The sequence below is a fragment of the Boleophthalmus pectinirostris genome, unplaced genomic scaffold, assembly GCF_026225935.1.
Source record: "Boleophthalmus pectinirostris isolate CB_2022bp ecotype Guang Dong unplaced genomic scaffold, ASM2622593v1 HiC_scaffold_3, whole genome shotgun sequence".
NCBI classification, from domain to species: domain Eukaryota; kingdom Metazoa; phylum Chordata; class Actinopteri; order Gobiiformes; family Gobiidae; genus Boleophthalmus; species Boleophthalmus pectinirostris.
The window spans coordinates 43022202-43041739 of NW_026571299.1; the positions used below are offsets into that span (position 1 = coordinate 43022202).

Sequence of the window (19538 nt, forward strand, 5' to 3'; positions counted from 1 at the left end):
CCAGATTTATGGGCACGTCTGTCAGTGCCACTGCATGATTCACTGGCTGCCTGCTTTTATGCAGATGAGTTCCAGCAATATAAAGCGTATTAATGTCATGTGTCCGTGTCCATAGGAGCGAGTACAGGTCGTCAATGGGGCACTGTCTATCAGCCGCCTGACCCTGTCCGATACCGGGATGTACCAATGTGTGGCCGGGAACAAGCACGGAGAGGTGTACTCCAACGCAGAGCTAAGAGTCATAGGTAAGTCTGTGTCAATAATGTTCATCTAAATCAGGGGTGCTCAATACGTCGATCGCGATCTACCAGTCGATCGCCAAGGTCGTGTGGGTAGATCGCCGTGTCTCGTCTCGAGTTTGTGTTTGGACTCGGTCTTGTCTCTCACTCGAGGTCTGACACTCAACAAGTGTGATCATATTTCATTACCGCCGCTGCTGTTGGTAATAAACTTGTAGCGGGTGCAGGAGCGTGTGGGGCGTTTCAGTGCAGCCTGTGCGCTCATTTGAAACCCGCGGAGACTCTACGGCACATCACAAACACACACGCTCCCTATGCACGGCTCGTCTGCAACAGCGTGTGCCCTCGTGTACCAGCGTGCATCACAGGGCAGGTTCAACTTCCTAAACATCCTACCTGTCCATCTGCCTCACGTCAGCACGCCGCCCCTCGCCTTTTCACGCTCTCGCTCCTTCCTGCGTACAGCCAACACAAGCCCCTCCCACAGTGCGGCTGATTAGAAGAACAAGACCAAACGTGAAGCAAAAACCAGTCTAAATTTGTGTTCCAGTGGTGGCACAAAGCAGGTCTACAGCATAGAGCAGATCTACAGAACAGACCTACTGCCACATTTGGCTGAAGTTTGTCTAACAAAAGTGCACAAATGCATCTGTGTTTGTCACGATGTGCATTTGGTTTGGTAAACGTGCAGAGGCTGGTAAATATCACTGCAAAACCACAAAAGAATGCAACTCCAGTTTGGAACTTTAAAAAACTGGTTTAAAAATCTTACCTACTTCCTTCACTTTTTCACAGTTTTGTGTAAAGTGCCAGAGGAAGTTCTTTTAAAGAAGGGGTTCTCAAACTGTGGGTGAGGGTCCAAAAAAGGGGCACAGAGTGTTTCAGTGCAGTTTGCTTGACTTTGTAATAGGTAGATTTTTATGACTTGGTCATTTTGTGAGTAGCTCACATGATGAAAAAGTGTGAGCACCCCTGATCTAAATCAATACTTTCTGATTAAAATGGGACAGACAAAATTATTCTTTTGTTTTGTTTAATCAAATTGTTCTGTATGCATTCTGGTTAAACTACCAGGCTTTCTTGGAATAGATGAGCAATTCCCATTTGTAATTGAAGAGTATATTTTCAAAACAGATAAATGCCTTTTTGAAAAAGTTGGTTTGTATAAAAATATTTTCATCAAATATTTCATCCTTCCTTGCTAAAATCCACTAGACATTCTATTAACTGATAATATCTGATGAAAATTGTAACAACTAGAAAATACAATTTTTTCAAATTGGACATCATTGTGGTCTAGGTGGATTTAATAAAAGTTTGATTTCTGAGCATGTTTTGCAAATGTGACACTTTGCCAAATCAGCTTCAGATATTCTTTTGGACATTCTGTCTTTCCTGGTGGAGTTACTGGTAACCATGGAGTGATTTTTAATTGTTGGACCACAAATTTGTATTCGGATTTACTGTGATATACAAAATTAGCTTATCTTTTACTAAATTCATATTTAGATTGAGTGTTCTTATAGTACATAATATCCCATCCCTCGTTTCACTCTCCTTGAGTTTCTATGAAGCCAGCAAGAAGAACTGTTGAACACTGCAAACTGAGCAGTCCAAACCAAGTCCCATTTCCCTAGACTGTGTAGGTCTTAATCTCTGCTCAGTTCTGTGACAAAAATTCACTTGTGTTTTTTTGTTCAGCCTGTTGCGATAACACATTTTAAAGTATGATATATTGCTGAAGTAAATATAGATAAAACCAAAGCATAGAGCAGAATTATCCCTCAAAAAGTATTCTAAATGTAGTTAGTATACATAATAAATATAAACGTTCATAATTCATATATTGAACGATAAGTCAATGTAGTATTTATCGCGATAGGCTTGTTTTTTCTTCTTTTTTCTTATCCATTCCAGACACTGACTCTTGACTCTCACTGAATTTAACAAGCAGCATCACATAGCAGCAGATGTCTATAACTCTGTAAAAACTGTCTGACCTGGCCCTGACACAGAACAGTGAATAAACATGCATTTGTCTATATTTATCCTCAAGTTTGTTCCTGCTGCAGTGCGGGCGATGACCTCTGACCTCTCTCTTATTGGCCACTAATTGAAAAGCATTAATTATAAGATGAATGGTACGCGTGACAGTGATTTATGCAGCGCTGCTATGTGGAGCTGCCTGGACCTTCCGCCCCGTCAGCCCTGTCACTCTCCCCTCTCATTCTCTATTCATTCTACAGCGTGTCCCTCCTCTCACACTGATTGGAATCTGTCTGCTCACTGCACTGTGGTCAATGCCAGAGAGGAAAGTCAAGTGGGAGCCATTTTCACTACACGCACCGGTTTATTAGTCACCCTAAATGTGCATGTTTAGAAATGCAATACGCTCAATTTGTACAGTAGACATCATGAGAGGATGTTATTGTCATCTAATATGTTAATGGGATACACAAAAATCTAAAAGTACTATTAATATTATTAATATGGCTTGTTACTGCTTAAACATATCGCCCAAGTCATAATTTTGTATGTTTTGTATGTTCCCAAAAACTTTAGTTCATGAACCTGTTAAGGGTTTTAGTAGAGTACACCACAGCAGGATTGCTCTGTACATAACAGTTCTTTTCAGGGCATTAATCCTGGGCAGTGGAAACTTGAAAAGGGCATGTGTTTTTTTTTAGCAGCCAAAGATAAGCAAAAAAGATTATGACATTTCTGTTGCTGGGAAAGTATGACTCTGGGTTCCATGCATACAAAATTAATAGTAGACACAATCACTATCACTATTATGTCCCTATTACTTTGAATATCCATGACCTTAATACATTGTGCAGTAACTCTAAAACTATGTGGACCAAAGCAGATGTGACTACATGTTTCTTCTTCCTCTCTTATCTTAGCTGTGGCCCCAGACTTCTCCCACAGTCAGCTGAGGAGCCAGACTCTGGTGAAGGTGGGTGGTGACGTTCTCATCGAGTGTAATCCCAAAATGTCACCCTGGGGTGTCATCTCCTGGCGCAAGGGCACTGAACCTCTGCGAGAGACCAACAGGTAGGGCCGCAAAGCTTTTCATTAGCTGAATAAATACCACTGAAGATGGGATAATAAATAGAGATAGAAAGATCAACAATAGTAGAAAGATGGTGTAATTCATTTTTTGTGATCATAACCCCAGTGTTCATGTGGTTGTCCTCTCTTTCAACACATTTCAGAATGAGCTGAGTCTGTATTATTAGACAGCTGGGGGAAGGGCTCTTTCATTCACTGTTTTTGAGCAAATGTGTTAACTTACAGTTACTGTAAGTTAACACATTTTGAATTGTTCTTTTGACACATTCTACACCTTAAACATGGCAGAGTGGTTGGCATTCATTGAGATGTTTCTGTCTTGTTTACCTTGATTTGTGTGGTGGGTGATATTGGCAAAAATATGTATCTCAATAATTTGTGTGATTCTCTTCTTAATTGCCTTCTTAATTCACCAGCAGCAGTGAAATGCATGATTGTGTGCATGATATCTTGTGTGACGGTGTTGTACAGGGGGCTCATAGGGGTGAAGCCTGAGGCGTATGCTAAAAGCATGAGATGTGTGTCGGTCCATAACTAAGGGCAGTGTGGCTCCTGTCTTCTTCCAGTCTGGGGTCACCCATTAGGTGTCACCACTCAAGCATGTCTGCAGTGACAGCAGCACTCTCTGCTCAGAGTCTTGCCAGATTTTGCATATATACAAAGCACTGTTGTTGCTTGTCAAACAAAGTGGCTTGGCATTTGCATAGTGCTCACTGCTATGCCCTTCACTTGCCCTAAGCCACTCAGTCACGACTCAGAGATTCTGAATTAGAGAATTACATGCCTTTATTGTTCACAATATAACATTACTCCAAAGTGACTTGGACTGGATGAGGGGTGACTGCAGCATTGCTGAATTAACAGTCAGTTATTATCTCATAACTAGGGATGCGCGATCCAACTTTTTTTCTTTTCTGATACAAATGTCAATACTGTGGCTTTCTATCTTTCTAGCCCCGATATTAACCCAGTACTAGGGTAGAGACTGAAAATAAAATGTATTTCCTTTATACACAAACAGCACATGGTAAAAAAAACTATCTAAATGTGTTTTGTAACTCTTGTTTATCATTTAAATTAACTACAGAACAACTTTGAAAAATATTAAGATGTGTTTTGGGCCAACACTGTTTAGTAAATCATCTTCTCACACAAGCTTACAGACCAAAATGGGATATATTGACAGAACTGATATCTTGGCAAGTATGAATAGTAGTAGTATTGATGTAACTGTCAAATGCATCACAAATGCATATACTATACAATTTCGCCCCCAGTTTTATTCTATTTTGCCTGTAGCTACATACTCCTGGTCTTCTGTTTCCACCAGTTGAGTTCTGCTGGGAGCATGAAATATATAACTGTAAATCTGGCCTACAAGTCTATGTGATGTTTCAAAGTATGTTGCTGTTGGTGTAAATAAATGGCCACCTGTGCGGCTCTCCCAGAGTTAGGGGAATGGGGTACAGATTGCTAATTAAAAAGTCAACAGCTGTAGTGTATATTACAGAGGGCGAGGGCGATATGTGCAGTGCTGCCAGGGCTGGTCTTTTTAGTACAAGATGGAGATTTAGGATCCCCCAAAAATATATCTAAGCCTCCCTTCTCCTCCCATGTTCACATCTTGTAAAAGTGTTTTGCATCTGTTGGGGTAATAATTACACAAGTCTCTTTTAATGACTGCTCATTTAAAGTAGTTTTACAGCGCTGTAGTCCACAGACACGCCCAGGATATTAAGAAAGGTAACATCAGGCAAGTTCGCTTTAATCAGTTTAGTTGCAGTAATTAGCAAGATGTGCTACATTCACTCATAAACAGGCATTACCAATACATTAGCCATGTGCTCAGCAGTGGAGAGTTTGGGCTATTTTAACATGGTGTTTTTACATAGGCAAGGCAAGGCAGGTTTATTTCTATAGCTCAATTCGTGCACAAAGTAATTCAAAGTGCTTTACACAATAAGAATGCATTAAAATCACAATACAAACAAATCAAAACGTCATAAAATTAAAAAGAGAGAGAGACATTAAATGAGAGAGAAGAGTGCACAGTGAAAACCTTTTAAGTTGCATACACAGTCAAACAGAAATGTTTTGAGCCTGGATTTAAACAGCGTCACAGAAGAGTCTATCTCATATGTTCAGACTGTTCCAGGTTTTAGCTGCATGAATCTGAAACTCTGACTCCCCTTGTTTAGTCGTGACTCTGGACACCAGCAGGAGGCCGGTCCCTGAGCTCCTCAGAGTGTGAGATGGTTCATATGACACTAACATGTCACAGATGAACTTTGGTGCTCGGCCATGGAGACAGTTGTACACAAGCAGAGCTGCTGTAACAGTACAGGACAGGAATATAGCCTATGATACTTTGCACTGACACCATTAACATTCCACCATTAGATATACATGTAGGAGTTTTTCTGTTTGTTTGTTTTTTATTATATATATATATATATATATATATATATATATATATATATATATATATATATATATATATATATATATATATATATATATATATATATATATATATATATTATATATTATATATATTTATATATCAGGATCATGATACTGATATATGATGATGATGATGATGATTATGATGATGATGATGAACCCTGATAATATATGATTATCAGGGTTCATCATCATCATCATCATCAGGGTGTACGATCCTGATCCTAAAGGATCCCTCAAAGGGTGCAGTCCCATCCAACTATCGGCCAATAACCTGTCTCTCCACAACATGGAAGCTCATGTCAGGCATCATTGCGGCTAAGATAAGTGGGCACATGAATCAATACATGAGTGCAGCACAGAAGGGTATCGGCAAAAACACCAGGGGAGCCAAACACCAACTCCTGGTTGACCGAACAGTCGCCCGCGACTGCAGAACCCGTAAGACCAACCTGTGCACTGCCTGGATTGATTACAAGAAAGCCTATGACTCAATGCCACACACATGGATCACTGAGTGCTTGAAGCTGTACAATATCAACAGGACTCTAAGGGCGTTCATTGCGAACTCGATGCGGTTGTGGAAAACCACCCTTGAAGCCAAGGGGAAGCCACTTGCACATGTGTCCATCAAATGTGGCATATACCAAGGAGACTCACTGTCCCCACTACTGTTCTGCATAGGCCTGAACCCTCTCAGCCAAATAATCGACCGCACTGGCTATGGATACCGACTCAGAAACGGGGCCACCATCAGTCACCTCCTCTACATGGATGACATCAAGCTGTATGCTAAGAGTGAGCGAGACATCGACTCACTGATCCACACCACAAGGATCTACAGTACAGACATTGGGATGTCATTCGGGCTTGAGAAATGTAGCAGGATGGTGACAAAGAGAGGGAAGGTAGTCCACACAGAGGGGGTGTCACTCCCAGAGGGAACAATAGCAGACGTTGAGGACAGTTACAAGTACCTTGGTATCCCACAAGCAAATGGCAACCTCGAAGAGGCAACAAGGAAAGCGGCTACGGCCAAATACCTGCAAAGAGTGAGGCAAGTCCTTAGAAGCCAGCTCAATGGCAAGAACAAGGTGCAGGCAATCAACAGCTACGCCCTGCCAGTGATCAGATACCCTGCAGGGATTGTAAGCTGGCCAAAGGAGGAGATACAGACCACAGATGTTAAGACACGAAAGCTCCTGACCATGCATGGAGGGTTCCATCCCAAATCCAGCACCCTGAGACTGTACGCAGGCCGGAAGGAAGGGGGCCGAGGACTAGTGAGTGTGGGAACCACTGTCCAGGATGAAACATCCAAGCTCCTTGAGTACATCAAGGACAAGGCCCCGGCAGATGAGGTGCTCAGAGAATGTCTCAGACAGTGGGGTCCAGAGGAAGAGGTGCTGGAGGGACCATCATGGCAGGACAAACCCCTACATGGGGCGTACCACCGGAACATAACTGAAGTGGCTGATATCAAGAAATTCTACCAATGGCTTGAGAGGGCTGGTCTGAAGGACAGCACAGAGGCACTGATCCTGGCTGCTCAGGAGCAGGCCCTGGGCACTCGAGCAACAGAGGCCCAGATCTACCACACCAGACAAGACCCACGGTGTAGACTGTGCAAAGAGGCTCCTGAGACAGTCCAGCACATAACTGCAGGGTGTAAGATGCTGGCAGGGAAAGCATACATGGAGCGACATAACCAAGTGGCGGGCATAGTGTACAGAAACATCTGTGCAGAGTACGGGCTGGAAACCCCAGGATCAAGGTGGGAAACACCTCCAAAGGTTGTGGAGAATGACCGAGCCAAGATCCTGTGGGACTTCCAGATACAGACTGACAGAATGGTGATGGCGAACCAACCAGACATAGTGGTGGTGGATAAGAAACAGAGCAGAGCCGTGGTGGTTGACATCGCAATACCAAGCGATGGTAATATCAGGAAAAAGGAACACGAGAAGCTAGAGAAATACCAGGGGCTCAAGGAAGAGCTGGAGAGAGCCTGGAAAGTAAAGGCATCAGTGGTGCCTGTGGTGATCGGACACTCGGGGCTGTAACCCCCAAACTGGAAGAGTGGCTACAACAGATACCGGGAAAAACAATGGACATCTCAGTCCAGAAAAGTGCAGTACTGGGAACAGCAAAGATACTGCGCAGAACTCTCAAGCTCCCAGGCCTCTGGTAGAGGACCCGAGCTCAATGAGGGTGAGAGACCAACCACCGTGGAAGGTGAGAAACACATTTTTTTTTTTATATATATATTTTACATATATACATTTAAACACCATGAATTTAATTATTTGATTCACACATGGATTAAAACACAATGAAACATCTACAATTGAATGATTTTCAAACATTAGCATGAAATATCAAACATTTCCTCAAACTCTTTTGAAACAAGGCCTCTGATATGCCATCACTAACCAGATGTGAAAAGTTACCATGGTGACACCATGCACACATCAGCTAAAACTGTGATCAATATGAGCATCCATGGTCCTGTTTAGTTTGATTGATTGAGTTTGAAAGGTTAAATCGGCTCACTGAAAAACTGCTGGCTACTGCTTGCTAGCTTGTGACACATTTTAAGTGTGTGACAGTGTTTAACAGTAAAAATTTGCTTACTTGTAGTTCCAACTGAAGCACCTCTTTCTGGTTGTTACTCTTGTTACTCTTTTCTTTAGATTATGTTAAAATAAAGAAGATAATACTGAAGTCTAACTTGAGTAACAGAGCGTCTAACGGAGTAGTGCTTTCAGTGAGCTTCACACCAGGGAATGTTGATGACGTCAGCTGTAAAGTATTAATAGCCAACACTATGGCTGTGTCCGAATGTCCACACTATTCTCCACTTAGGGCCCTAATTGGGGTCATGACATTTTTAGCAGTGTCCGAAAGTCAAGTGAGTGAAAAAGTAGTGCACTCAGTATTTCCCAAAATAAATCCTGAAAAGTGATGTCCAGCAAAGGTTATTACACCGGTCAATATAGAAAATAATGCATTGTGAAAATACACCTTACCTATATTCTAGTATTTAAAAGTAGTTATTTTCTAGCATCTATTCTGGTATTTACAAGTAGTTATGATATCAGTTGAAAATGGCATACTAGAAAACAAAGAAACAGTGATTTGTATAAAAAGTTGAATGCATAAGAAGAAGTGCTTGTTAGATTAAGTATTTCATTGAGACAGCAGATATTCTACAGTGCCTGTTGTTCCCTCAGACAGATGTTGTTGTGGTGCGGCGTTCGGCTTGTGTTGGCGGCTCTGCTCAGCTGTGCACCTGTGCGGAGAGGTGAGAAACTATCAGAGACTAGTGGTGAACCCCTTTTGTCTAAGATTAATTGCCTTAATTGCGTTAGCGCTCCGGAGTGGCTTGAACAGAAAAGGGACGAGTGTCAGCGGCAGTGTAATCCATCTTCATAGCAGCGGCCATGTTTTCCTGCAGAAGGCCAGGGGGAGGCACAGGGGAGGGGCGTGGAGAGGGGCAGAGGGAAAGGGGTCTTATCTAACCCAGACAAGGCTGCGGGGACGGCCCACAGATGAGATCAGCAGGACTCAAATCAGCCATATGAAGAGCGTGGAGAGCGCTCAGCTTCATTTTAACTTTTCGCAAATGTGGTAGAAATTTGATAGATCGTCATTGTACTAGCCATTTATTTTTACCATTCAACAACTCAAATATATGTTTCTTCATCCTGACAGCTCAAGCACTTTGTTTTCAATAAAGTTGGAAGGAATCTCCTATAAAGCCAGACTAATTTTCCTGTCAGACACATTGCTCATTTCCTACATTGAGTCAGATGAAAGCTATTAAAATGAGCTGTGGGTTATAATATACTTTTTGCACTCATATCTAGTGTCACTTATATGATATAGTGGCAATGATATAATATTTAAAATGGTGCAAGATATTATTTCCAATTTAATCGGTAGCCAGTAGTGTTGTCACAATAGTAAAATGTAGATCTTGATTTCAATACTAACGAATAGACTCGATACTTAATACTGATTCCGATACCACAATGATTATAAAAATGTTCTTTATAAATATGGTGTGATTTTTAACATTAAAGAGGAGGTATTATATACTTCTATGAGGTACTGACTGTTAACACATTACATATTCAGATTACTATGCCCCCCTAACTACGTATTAACATGTTTTATGAGTTTAACTTTCTTTTTTTTTTTTTTTTTTACACACTCTGAGTCCCCCCTCCATTTGTTCTCTACACAAATGCACTCCCACTTCAGAGCGCTATCACAACATAATTACCATGGATTCCACTAATGAAAATACTGCACATCACATCAGTTTTGCCAAGCTGTGTACAGGCTTGTATCATGCCTTAGTATGTATTTATGGAGAATTGTCGTGTGTTGACATGGATGTCAAATGATTGTGGGCTGAGTGTTGGACAGAATTACAGAACATTTTACTTTCTTTTATATTATTATGTGGTATTATGTCTGTTTAATTCCTCAGTCATGCAGATAGATTCCAGAGTGGTCCATGGGTGTATAGTCCATGTGCTCCTATACTTGTTTTGATACAGATCATTTTACAGCTATTCGGGAAATGTGAGTGTGACATTTTTAGTAATGATACTCATTTAGAAATGAGTATCAATTTTCAAAACTAATTTTAGAATCACTTAGTCTTAGGCGTTGTGCCCCATTGTATTTGGTATTAAATCTATAGAGTAACAGACACAGTTCAAAATAAGGAAATGTCCCCATGGAACCCGCAGAGCAGCTGTCATTGTGCTGTCCTGTTTGGCTTGTGTTCACATTCACAAATGTGGATGGCTTGGTCAGAGATGATAAGACTCGAGCCTAATCTTTCTGGAACTCAGCCCCTTCATTTAAAAGACTGCGTATGTGTGTGTAAACAAATACAGGCTTTTGTTACATGCTCAGTCAAAAGGGAGACCAAACTTGGCCTGTTTTGGGAAGTCAAGTGTCTGTGTTGTTTGTTTTTCTTCTATAATCAGTATAACATATAACCAGTGATATAAATTGGCAACATTTATATATGTACAGTTTATTTTTGTCAAATGTATGTAGTGCCTTAGTGTGTAAGTTTCTGTAATTTAATGCCATATTATGTATCTTTCTAGTCAAAAGTGTGTGTGTGTGTGTGTGTTGTGTTTATTGCACTGAAGAACATGTATTCTTACTCTGAGTGGGCTTGCATCTCTACAAAACAGACTGGAAGCCTGGAAGAGTAGGGCCTCTTTTGTATTTATTTCTTTGGAAAAGGGACAGTACACATTAATGAACAAATCTTTCAGATTCTTTACATGGAAATGTTATTTCATGTTTGTTCCATCATATTCTGTGGTATGGCATAAAAATAGAGATAGATTCAACTTTCTATTTCTATGGATTCATGCAGGTGATGGGCCACCTCCAGAAAGTTACATATTGTACATTTAACAGTGCAATTCATAATTAGCATTTTTAGTAAACCTTTTAATAGTTTTGAATTTTAAAAGAAACAAGATTGTAAAAAGAAATGATAGTAAAAACATTACATTTTCATGAGACCTTTTCATTAAGCGGTTTGGCAATCACCTCTGGACGTCTCCAAAACCTTTTGCATCATTTAATATTCTGATTATTACTTCCTGATGCAAAACACTTGACTATTATAAAAGCAGGACGATGACAGCCCTTGCCTTCAGTCATGTAGCTATTTTCATCACAAATAAATCCTAGAGGGTAACGCTTCACTTTTGCCTGATTTCTGTCAGACTAATGACTACGCATGTGACTTTAATCAGAGTAGAGGAGGAATGAATAGTTTTGACTGCTGTAAGCTGTTTCTCATCATGTGGACTGATGACGGCTAGTACCTACAGTGCAATCCTAGAGTAAGCTGCTCATTGAGAAACTGTGTATGTGTCCAATTTGTCGAACAGTCTATTAGTGCTTAATATGAAGTAGCACTATCGCTGATACACACTCCCCTATGTGTATTATGTATCCATCCTCCACTGGCAGAGCGAGTCGGCACGTCTGTCACCTAGATGAGAGATGTCTGGTGGTGTGATCCCGTTTATAGGCCCATCTGCTGTGCCAGACGCCCTCCACGTAGAATCAGTGTCGGCGAAATTTCCCAAACTGTGCAGCAGGCATGGTGGCCAACTTTGGATTAATTCACTTATCGTTTTATCTGCGCTCCTGGTGTTATTTTTAAGCAAGCTTTTAATAAAGTCTCATCAAGAATCTTGTCATTTCATTTTGGGGAGACTCTGAATTAATAGCACCGCAAGGAAACAGGTGTATTCTTGGTGGTAATAATTAAATGAACCATATGAGGCAAGCTGCTTTTTCCAGGGACAAATGTGGTTGCAGTTGCATGCTGTTAAAACTATTACAATTCTTTATTCATTTATTTATTTATTGAAAATACTGCCTTGAGGGTGCTGTGATTTGACAGCACATTAAGTTGCCTGGCCTGAATAGCAAGTCAGAATTTTAACTTAAATTTATAAAACAAGTTTTATTCTACTATTTATAGCCTATTAGGACTGCCCTTACCTTGAGGACAAGTTTGGCAACAACAAAAATCCACAGAATAGTCAATAGCTCTCACCCATGTGTGTGTATCCTTAAACAGCCACATGAAGGAGCAGGGCTTGCCTCTGAAAGGAGCATGCCGAGGATTAATGCTGAGCTGAGGCTGGGAGTTACACCACTGTCACGAGTGAGCACTCAAATCCACCGCACACTGCAGATGTTTTATTTATCCAAACATGTCTCTGACTCATCCACCTCAGCTGACAGCACTGTAGTATATAAAATACAGACCCCAGGGGCAGGGCCAGACTGAGGTTCTTGTTGCTTTTTAATCAAGGTAATATATAATTGTATCAATCTTGACACAATTTCACACACAATATAAGTGTTGCCACTTCGAGATGAAAAGCTGCATGGGTTATTTAACTTGATTACACAATGAGGACTAGGGATGGGCATGATTAATCGATAATTGATCATTAAGGATTTCATCGATTACGTTCATTTTAATCGACAAACCGAATGTAGGTTGCTGTGTGTAGTGTGACCAAACAGGTCTGTACATGTGTCTCTCTGCACTCAGAAGGAGCGAGACACAAGCAGTCGGTCAGTCTGCAAAGTACCGAAGCACAAATGCTTATTTAACGATGATTTGTACAAGAAATTCCACACTTTCCGTTGCGTTCGGGACAAGTGTGAATCCATGTGCACAGTGTATAAAGCAAGAACATATGTTTCTGTGTCCAGTGGGAAAAAGCTTTACCAGGTGAGAGTCGCGCAATGTCAATGACGAGTCCCCATCTCCCTCTCCCCGTACGGTGTCCTGGTTTTGACAAACGCAAATCTGGTCACACTAACCTGTATTCCACTGAGTCATGTCTTTTAATCCGACAGAAACTGACCGCATCAGCGCACAAGAGCTGTAGTTTTATTTTCGCTGAGTTTATGCAAATTAGCGATGCGGTTTTAAGTTTTGTTTCTGTGAGAGTTGCGCAAAACTGAATTAAACACATTATAATGTCAAACGGATTGATGTGGCTCTAGAGTGGTTACGGTTTATATGTCGTAACGTTGAATTTATTTATGCAGATTAGTAGTGCAGATAGTAATAATAATGATGATCATTTTAATATAAAAACGTTAATGATTAATCGATAATCGATCGTTAATTCTTCCGACGATCGATTAAGACAATTTCATCGAATGCCCATCCCTAATGAGGACAGATTACTGCCATGCTGTTTATTTTAGTTTATAATTGTACTACTGTGCTGTGGATACACATTTCCTGTGAGGTCCACGTAACTAATCTTAGTGCAAGCATGTATTATTATTAGTATTTTTAATGTTTTTCTCTAGATAATATAACTAATAATTGCACTTAGTTGTAGTTATACAATTTATTGTGGCAACAGTACAACGAAAAGATTGTGCTGTACATGAACCAAAAATGTTATAACTATGAAAACATGATTGTCATGAGGGGAATTTTGTAAAAACAGTTGAGACAGCAAAATATATTTTCCTCATAAAAAAGACACTGTTGCTTCTGCATTTGGTTTGTTTTTTATAAGACATTTTGCATTAAACAAAACAGACATGGCTGGCCGACACTGCAGATACAATGGAAGTGTGGGAATCGGGAAACACTAATTCCTCATTTACACACATTGAGAAGTTTAGTTTCTCTGACCGTCTTGATTCCTGCTTTACATTTTCAGGGAGCACAAGGATTAGGAGGAGAGCACACATACACATTTGTTTGTATTTGAATGTGAATGTACATAATCTGGTGCTTTTGTACCAGGGAGTTTTGGTGATGGTCGTTCTAATAGTCTCTTATCAAAGAAAACATTTATGTTTGGTCACACTTTATTTTTCAGTACTTGTTACTAGGGGTGTCAAATTATCGCGTTAATTGCGATGAATTAATTACAGTCATATTTAGCGCGTTATGTTTTTTAATCGCGTTAATCTCATTTTTAATCTCTAACTTTAGTGTTTCTGTATGTGAGTTTCTTTATTATAAAACCTGTTTTTATGTGTTGTTGGGACAACAACACACACACACAAAACACATTTATACATTTTTTTTTTTCAGTAATTCCACTCATTGCCGGAAACTCACACAAAACGCGCGCAGTAAGAGCGATGTAAACGTCATGTTAACGTTGGCGGCGTCAGTCGCACAATGGACAAGGTGGAAGAGCCAGTAGAACAGAGTCAGCAGCGCACAGGTAAAAACACATTCGTGTCTTGGAAATTATTCTCCCGACGTGAAATATAAAAGAAAATAACAAATATAATATCACCTGAAAACAACCTGCATAGGCTCATGATGTCTGCACTACTGTCCTATAGTGACCTGCCACATGAGGGGACACGCACACAAACACAAACACACACAAACAAACACACACCTTCATCATTGTCATTAACCTGAGAACGCGCGGACCACGTTTCCTTCCGTAGACACTGCGCGGACATCGCTGTCCTCCCGTGAGCCGCGTGTGGATCGTGTTTTCTCGCATACGCGGCGTAAACCGCGCTTCCTCCTGTGCGCCTCTAAACCAGAACTAACACCAAGACTAAAACCAGGACTAAACCAGGACTAAACCAGGACTAAACCAGGACTAAACCAGGACTAAAACCAGAACTAAAACCAGGTCTAAACCAGGTCTAAACCAGGACTAAACCAGAACTAAAACCAGAACTAAAACCAGGTCTAAACCAGGACTAAACCAGGACTAAACCAGGTCTAAACCAGGTCTAAACCAGGACTAAACCAGGACTAAACCAGGACTAAACCAGGTCTAAACCAGGTCTAAACCAGGACTAAACCAGAACTAACACCAGGACTAAAACCAGGATTAATCCATTCCAGGACTAAACTAGGACTAAAGCAGGTCTAAACCAGGTCTAAACCAGGACTAAAACCAGTGATCTCATATATAAAGCATTTCTCTATCAATAATATTTTTAACATGGTTAAGGAAAGACTGGACTTTTTATTGTCTTAAAGTAAACAAAAGTTATTATGTTCAGATGTCCTTGTCTTTGCTACTTTACAACAAACAGTTTCTTATTCATGGAGACTTGGGCTCAACAGCCAATTTGGAGAGATTTGTTAAACAATAAATGACTTTATAAAGTCACTTTTTAAAATCTGTATTAGTCTTTTTATCTGCCACAATAATGTAATAATGAATTTAAATGAAAATACCTCAAATTGAAGGCTTTTCTCAGCAATTTTTAGGTGAGATTAAAATGAGATTAATTAGATTAATTAATTACAGATCATAATTAATTAATCTCTCAATTTTTTTAATCGCATGACAGCACTACTTGTTACTATAACAACATGTTGATTAATAAGGTGGGTACATGAAATTAAGCATGTAGTGTCATAGTAAGAATTGATTCATCTAAAATGGAATAGATGACCAACTGTTCAGTTGAAAGAAAGAAAAATTGCTCACATTTTAACAGGAAATATTTTGACACTGTAAAAGATGAAAGATGACAAATAACACAACACAAATAATGTCCACCATGGCACTGTTATCCAATATGCTATGGTGATAAACATAAATGCCCTGTTTATGTCCCCATTAATATTTTGTCCCAATATTGCCAGGCCTGGACTCGCCTAAATACTGCGCAGTAAAGCCCTGTGTGCAGATAAAGTGATTCTGTGATGTGTGCTCAGATTAGACGCGGGCACTCTCTGGCCATGTGCGTCCTGTGTAGCGTTCACCCGGGATTATTTTTATCTGCGGGACCGTGGCTGATATCATTTTTCAAAGTGAGAATCCGCCAGCGCAGCACCAGTAATCCATCTTGGTTCCTCTGACAATTTCCCGCAGAACATGTGTGCTCTTTATTCCTGAAGGGACCCCTCGGTGCATGCGGAGAATATCTGCGAAGAGGAGAGCAATTTGTGATTAAAGAATGCCTCATATGCAGCCCGTGTCCTAGGAACCCTCAGAGAACAGGCATGTAGCAGTGTACAGTTCCCCTACTCACACTGCAATTACGGCACAATCACATGCACATCCACGGGGGGGAATTAAGAGCTTTTCAATCAGCTGCTTCATCAAGACACTTTCTCATCAAAAAGCCACATTTTACACTACATTTACTTTACAGGCTCCGCTAGGGCTGCTGTCCTCCGGGAGTACACACTGTTGCTGTGAGTGGTGTATACAGGATGTATGTAACTCCCTTGTATACGATATACTTGTACATTTTTGGCAGCTCAATTACACAAGGACAAGCTTAACAAAGGAAAGAGAAATTGGAATACACCCTGGTTTTAGGCAAGTGTTGACTGGTACTGATATAATACAACTTTTTGTCGGAAGAATTAACGTTTTTGTAGCGGCCAAAACTTGCCCTGTGCAAGGTCCGCTATGGCTGCAGCGTGTGTGGTGTCTCGGACGCATGTCTTCCATAAAAAGAGTCCAAATACTGTGTTCCTCAATTAGTTTATTGGCGTACCTTCTAGCCACCCAACAATACACAGATTCAGCACTCAGTAGATCACGACAATGACGACAGTGCAATCCCTGTGTGCACAATTTCCTCCCCTTTTATAGGGCAGGTACTTGCATACATTAGAAATAGTGCCTCACAGTGGCAGGAGGTACAGACATGTCATAAGGCTCCAACAGTTTTTATAATAAAATGATCATCATTATTATTACTATCTGCACTACTAATCTGCATAAATAAATTCAACTTTACGACATATAAACCGTAACCACTCTAGAGCCACATCAGCCTGTTTGACATTATAATGTGTTTAATGCAGTTTTGCGCAACTCTCACAGAAACAAAACTTCCGCATCACTAATTTGCATAAACTAAGCGAATATAAAACTACAGCTCTTGTGTCGCTGATGCGGTTCAACTTCTGTCAGATTAAAAGACATGACTCAGTGGAATACAGGTTAGTGTGACCAGATTTGTGTTTGTCAAAACCAGGACACCGTACGGGGGGAGGGGGGCGGGGCCTCGTCATCGACATTGTGCGACTCTCACCTGGCAAAACTTTTTCCCACTGGACACAGAAACATATGTGCTGCTTTATACACTGTGCACATGGACTCACACTTGTCCCGAACGCAAGTGTGGAATTTCTTGTACAAATCATCGTTAAATACACATTTGTGCTTCGGTACGTTGCAGACTGACCCACTGTTTGTGTCTCGCTCCTTCTGATGCAGAGAGACATGTACAGACACCTGTTTGGTCACACTACACACAGCAACCTACATTCAGTTTGTCGATTAAAATGAACGTAATCAATGAAATTCTTAATGATCAATTATCGATTAATCGACTAATCATGCCCATCCCTAAATACAACACAATCAAACAGGAAGGGATAACTGAGCCACTACACTGTAAATTAAGCTTAAATATAGGAGATTAAATGTATATAAGATCAGTCCTAGCAATCGAGCAACAGCCACAAGCAAGTCCATTTTGAAGGTGCGCTATGAAACTTTTCTGAAGGGTCCAACAACCGCTTTTCCACAACATTACCCTGAGACAAGCAATATAACAATATCAGGCTACATTACAGGTCAGATCTGTGGACAGACGACAGAGCTCACAGTAATTATGCTTTTCAATGTAACTTTAGCAACAAAATGCCTGTAATTGACAGAAAAGTGACATAGTGTACCTTTAATGCCAAAACCAAGAGTAGGCAAATGAGAAGGAAACCACATTAAATTCATTCTTAAGGTGCTGTAGCTGACTTTTATTGTCTGTAAGTTTATAAACACATTTCACAACTCTCAAAGACCACTGAAGATTTTTGCTGTCAGATTTGACAGCTTTGTTGTAAACCTAATAACAACTAGCCTGCTCTTTGGACAATTAAACACTTTATAAGTAGATGCAGACAGCATGAGAGCCACTTATACATATATCTGTTAGGGCTGGGTATCATTAAGAAGGTGCCGATACGATACATACTTTGATACATAGGCCACGGTACAATACATATCTCGATACACTGCACTTTCGATTCAACATGATATATTTCAAATCGATTTGATATGGTGCAATAAAAAATAAAGGCTAAATCATGGCTGTGATCTTAAAAGTCTTTGTTAAATCGTTTCCCGTGCAATGTTAATTTAAAAAACGCCCATTTTAATCATCAAAACAGTGAAAATGTCAAATATGTTGCATAAACTAGTTTCCTTCCTCTAAACAAGCAACAAAACTGTAGCTGTAATAAAATAATTTAGCAAAATATACCAAAAAATACTCTTGGTGATGTATCGATACAGCAGCCCATGATATCGATACTGTATCATCACATTAAACGATACGATGTATCAATATTTTGATATTTTTGCACACCCCTAATATCTGTACTGCGCAGGACAAATTTTGCTCAAATACTGTACATGGGGAAAATCTGACACAGGCCCTTTAAGTTTTTCTAGCGACTTTCCTAATGGATTTGGTAGACAGACTGAGGCAAATAATTTTCACTGCCCAGTTCCTCAGTCGGTTTTGTGCATTAATGTTTAGATGCAATGGAGTAAAATGATCTCTTTGGTAATCATCTCCTATCATGCCCCCGTCTGTGCTGCAACACAAAGCGGAGGCTAATGACCAAACAGAGAGGGGAGACCACCGGCCAAAATCAATATCAATTACACCTACATCAAAGAATTGTCAAAAGTAAACGCGCAGGTGTTCACGCTCCCAGCCTCAGTTTTGGGAACAAAAAAAATAGATTCAAAGACCCTAATTGACTGTTAACCTCATGACTGACAGCTGTACCATGAACACAGAACAGATCTATACTCTCCTGGTGTAGTGTTTTGCAGACATGAGTAGTAGCGGTGGATCCGGGGTACCTGCAGGTTGGACACCACGCGGCACAGCTGGACTTGATTTATGTGTCTGACAAGGCCGTTTCTCTCCATCGCAGTGCACTGTGGGGAATCTGAGGAGGACGGCCTCTCCATTTATCTGAGCGAGCCCCACCCCTCTCTGACTTCAGGGTTTTTAAAGCAGTCAAGAGCATAGATCAACACTTCAACTCGTGCCCCTCCCCCTGTGGCACCTCTGCAGAATGTAGTGACCTCAGCCTCATTCGGGTTGATTCTACCAAAGGGAAACACTACGTCCAATATGTAGTGCTAGTTCTTGTCATTTAGCGGCCAGTCTTTAGGTTCTGAGCTGTATATATCT

The 19538-nt window shown here is 40.5% G+C and overlaps 1 protein-coding gene across 1 annotated transcript in view; it reads left to right on the top strand.

The window, feature by feature from the left end:
- cntn4 (contactin 4) overlaps positions 1–19538 on the top strand; it is a 195109-nt gene that overhangs the window by 128365 nt on the left and 47206 nt on the right. Inside the window, exons 10-11 of the mRNA XM_055160836.1 lie at positions 116–245; positions 3146–3296. Of these exons, the coding sequence (XP_055016811.1) occupies positions 116–245; positions 3146–3296 (281 nt within the window). The remainder of the gene's footprint in view (positions 1–115; positions 246–3145; positions 3297–19538) is intronic.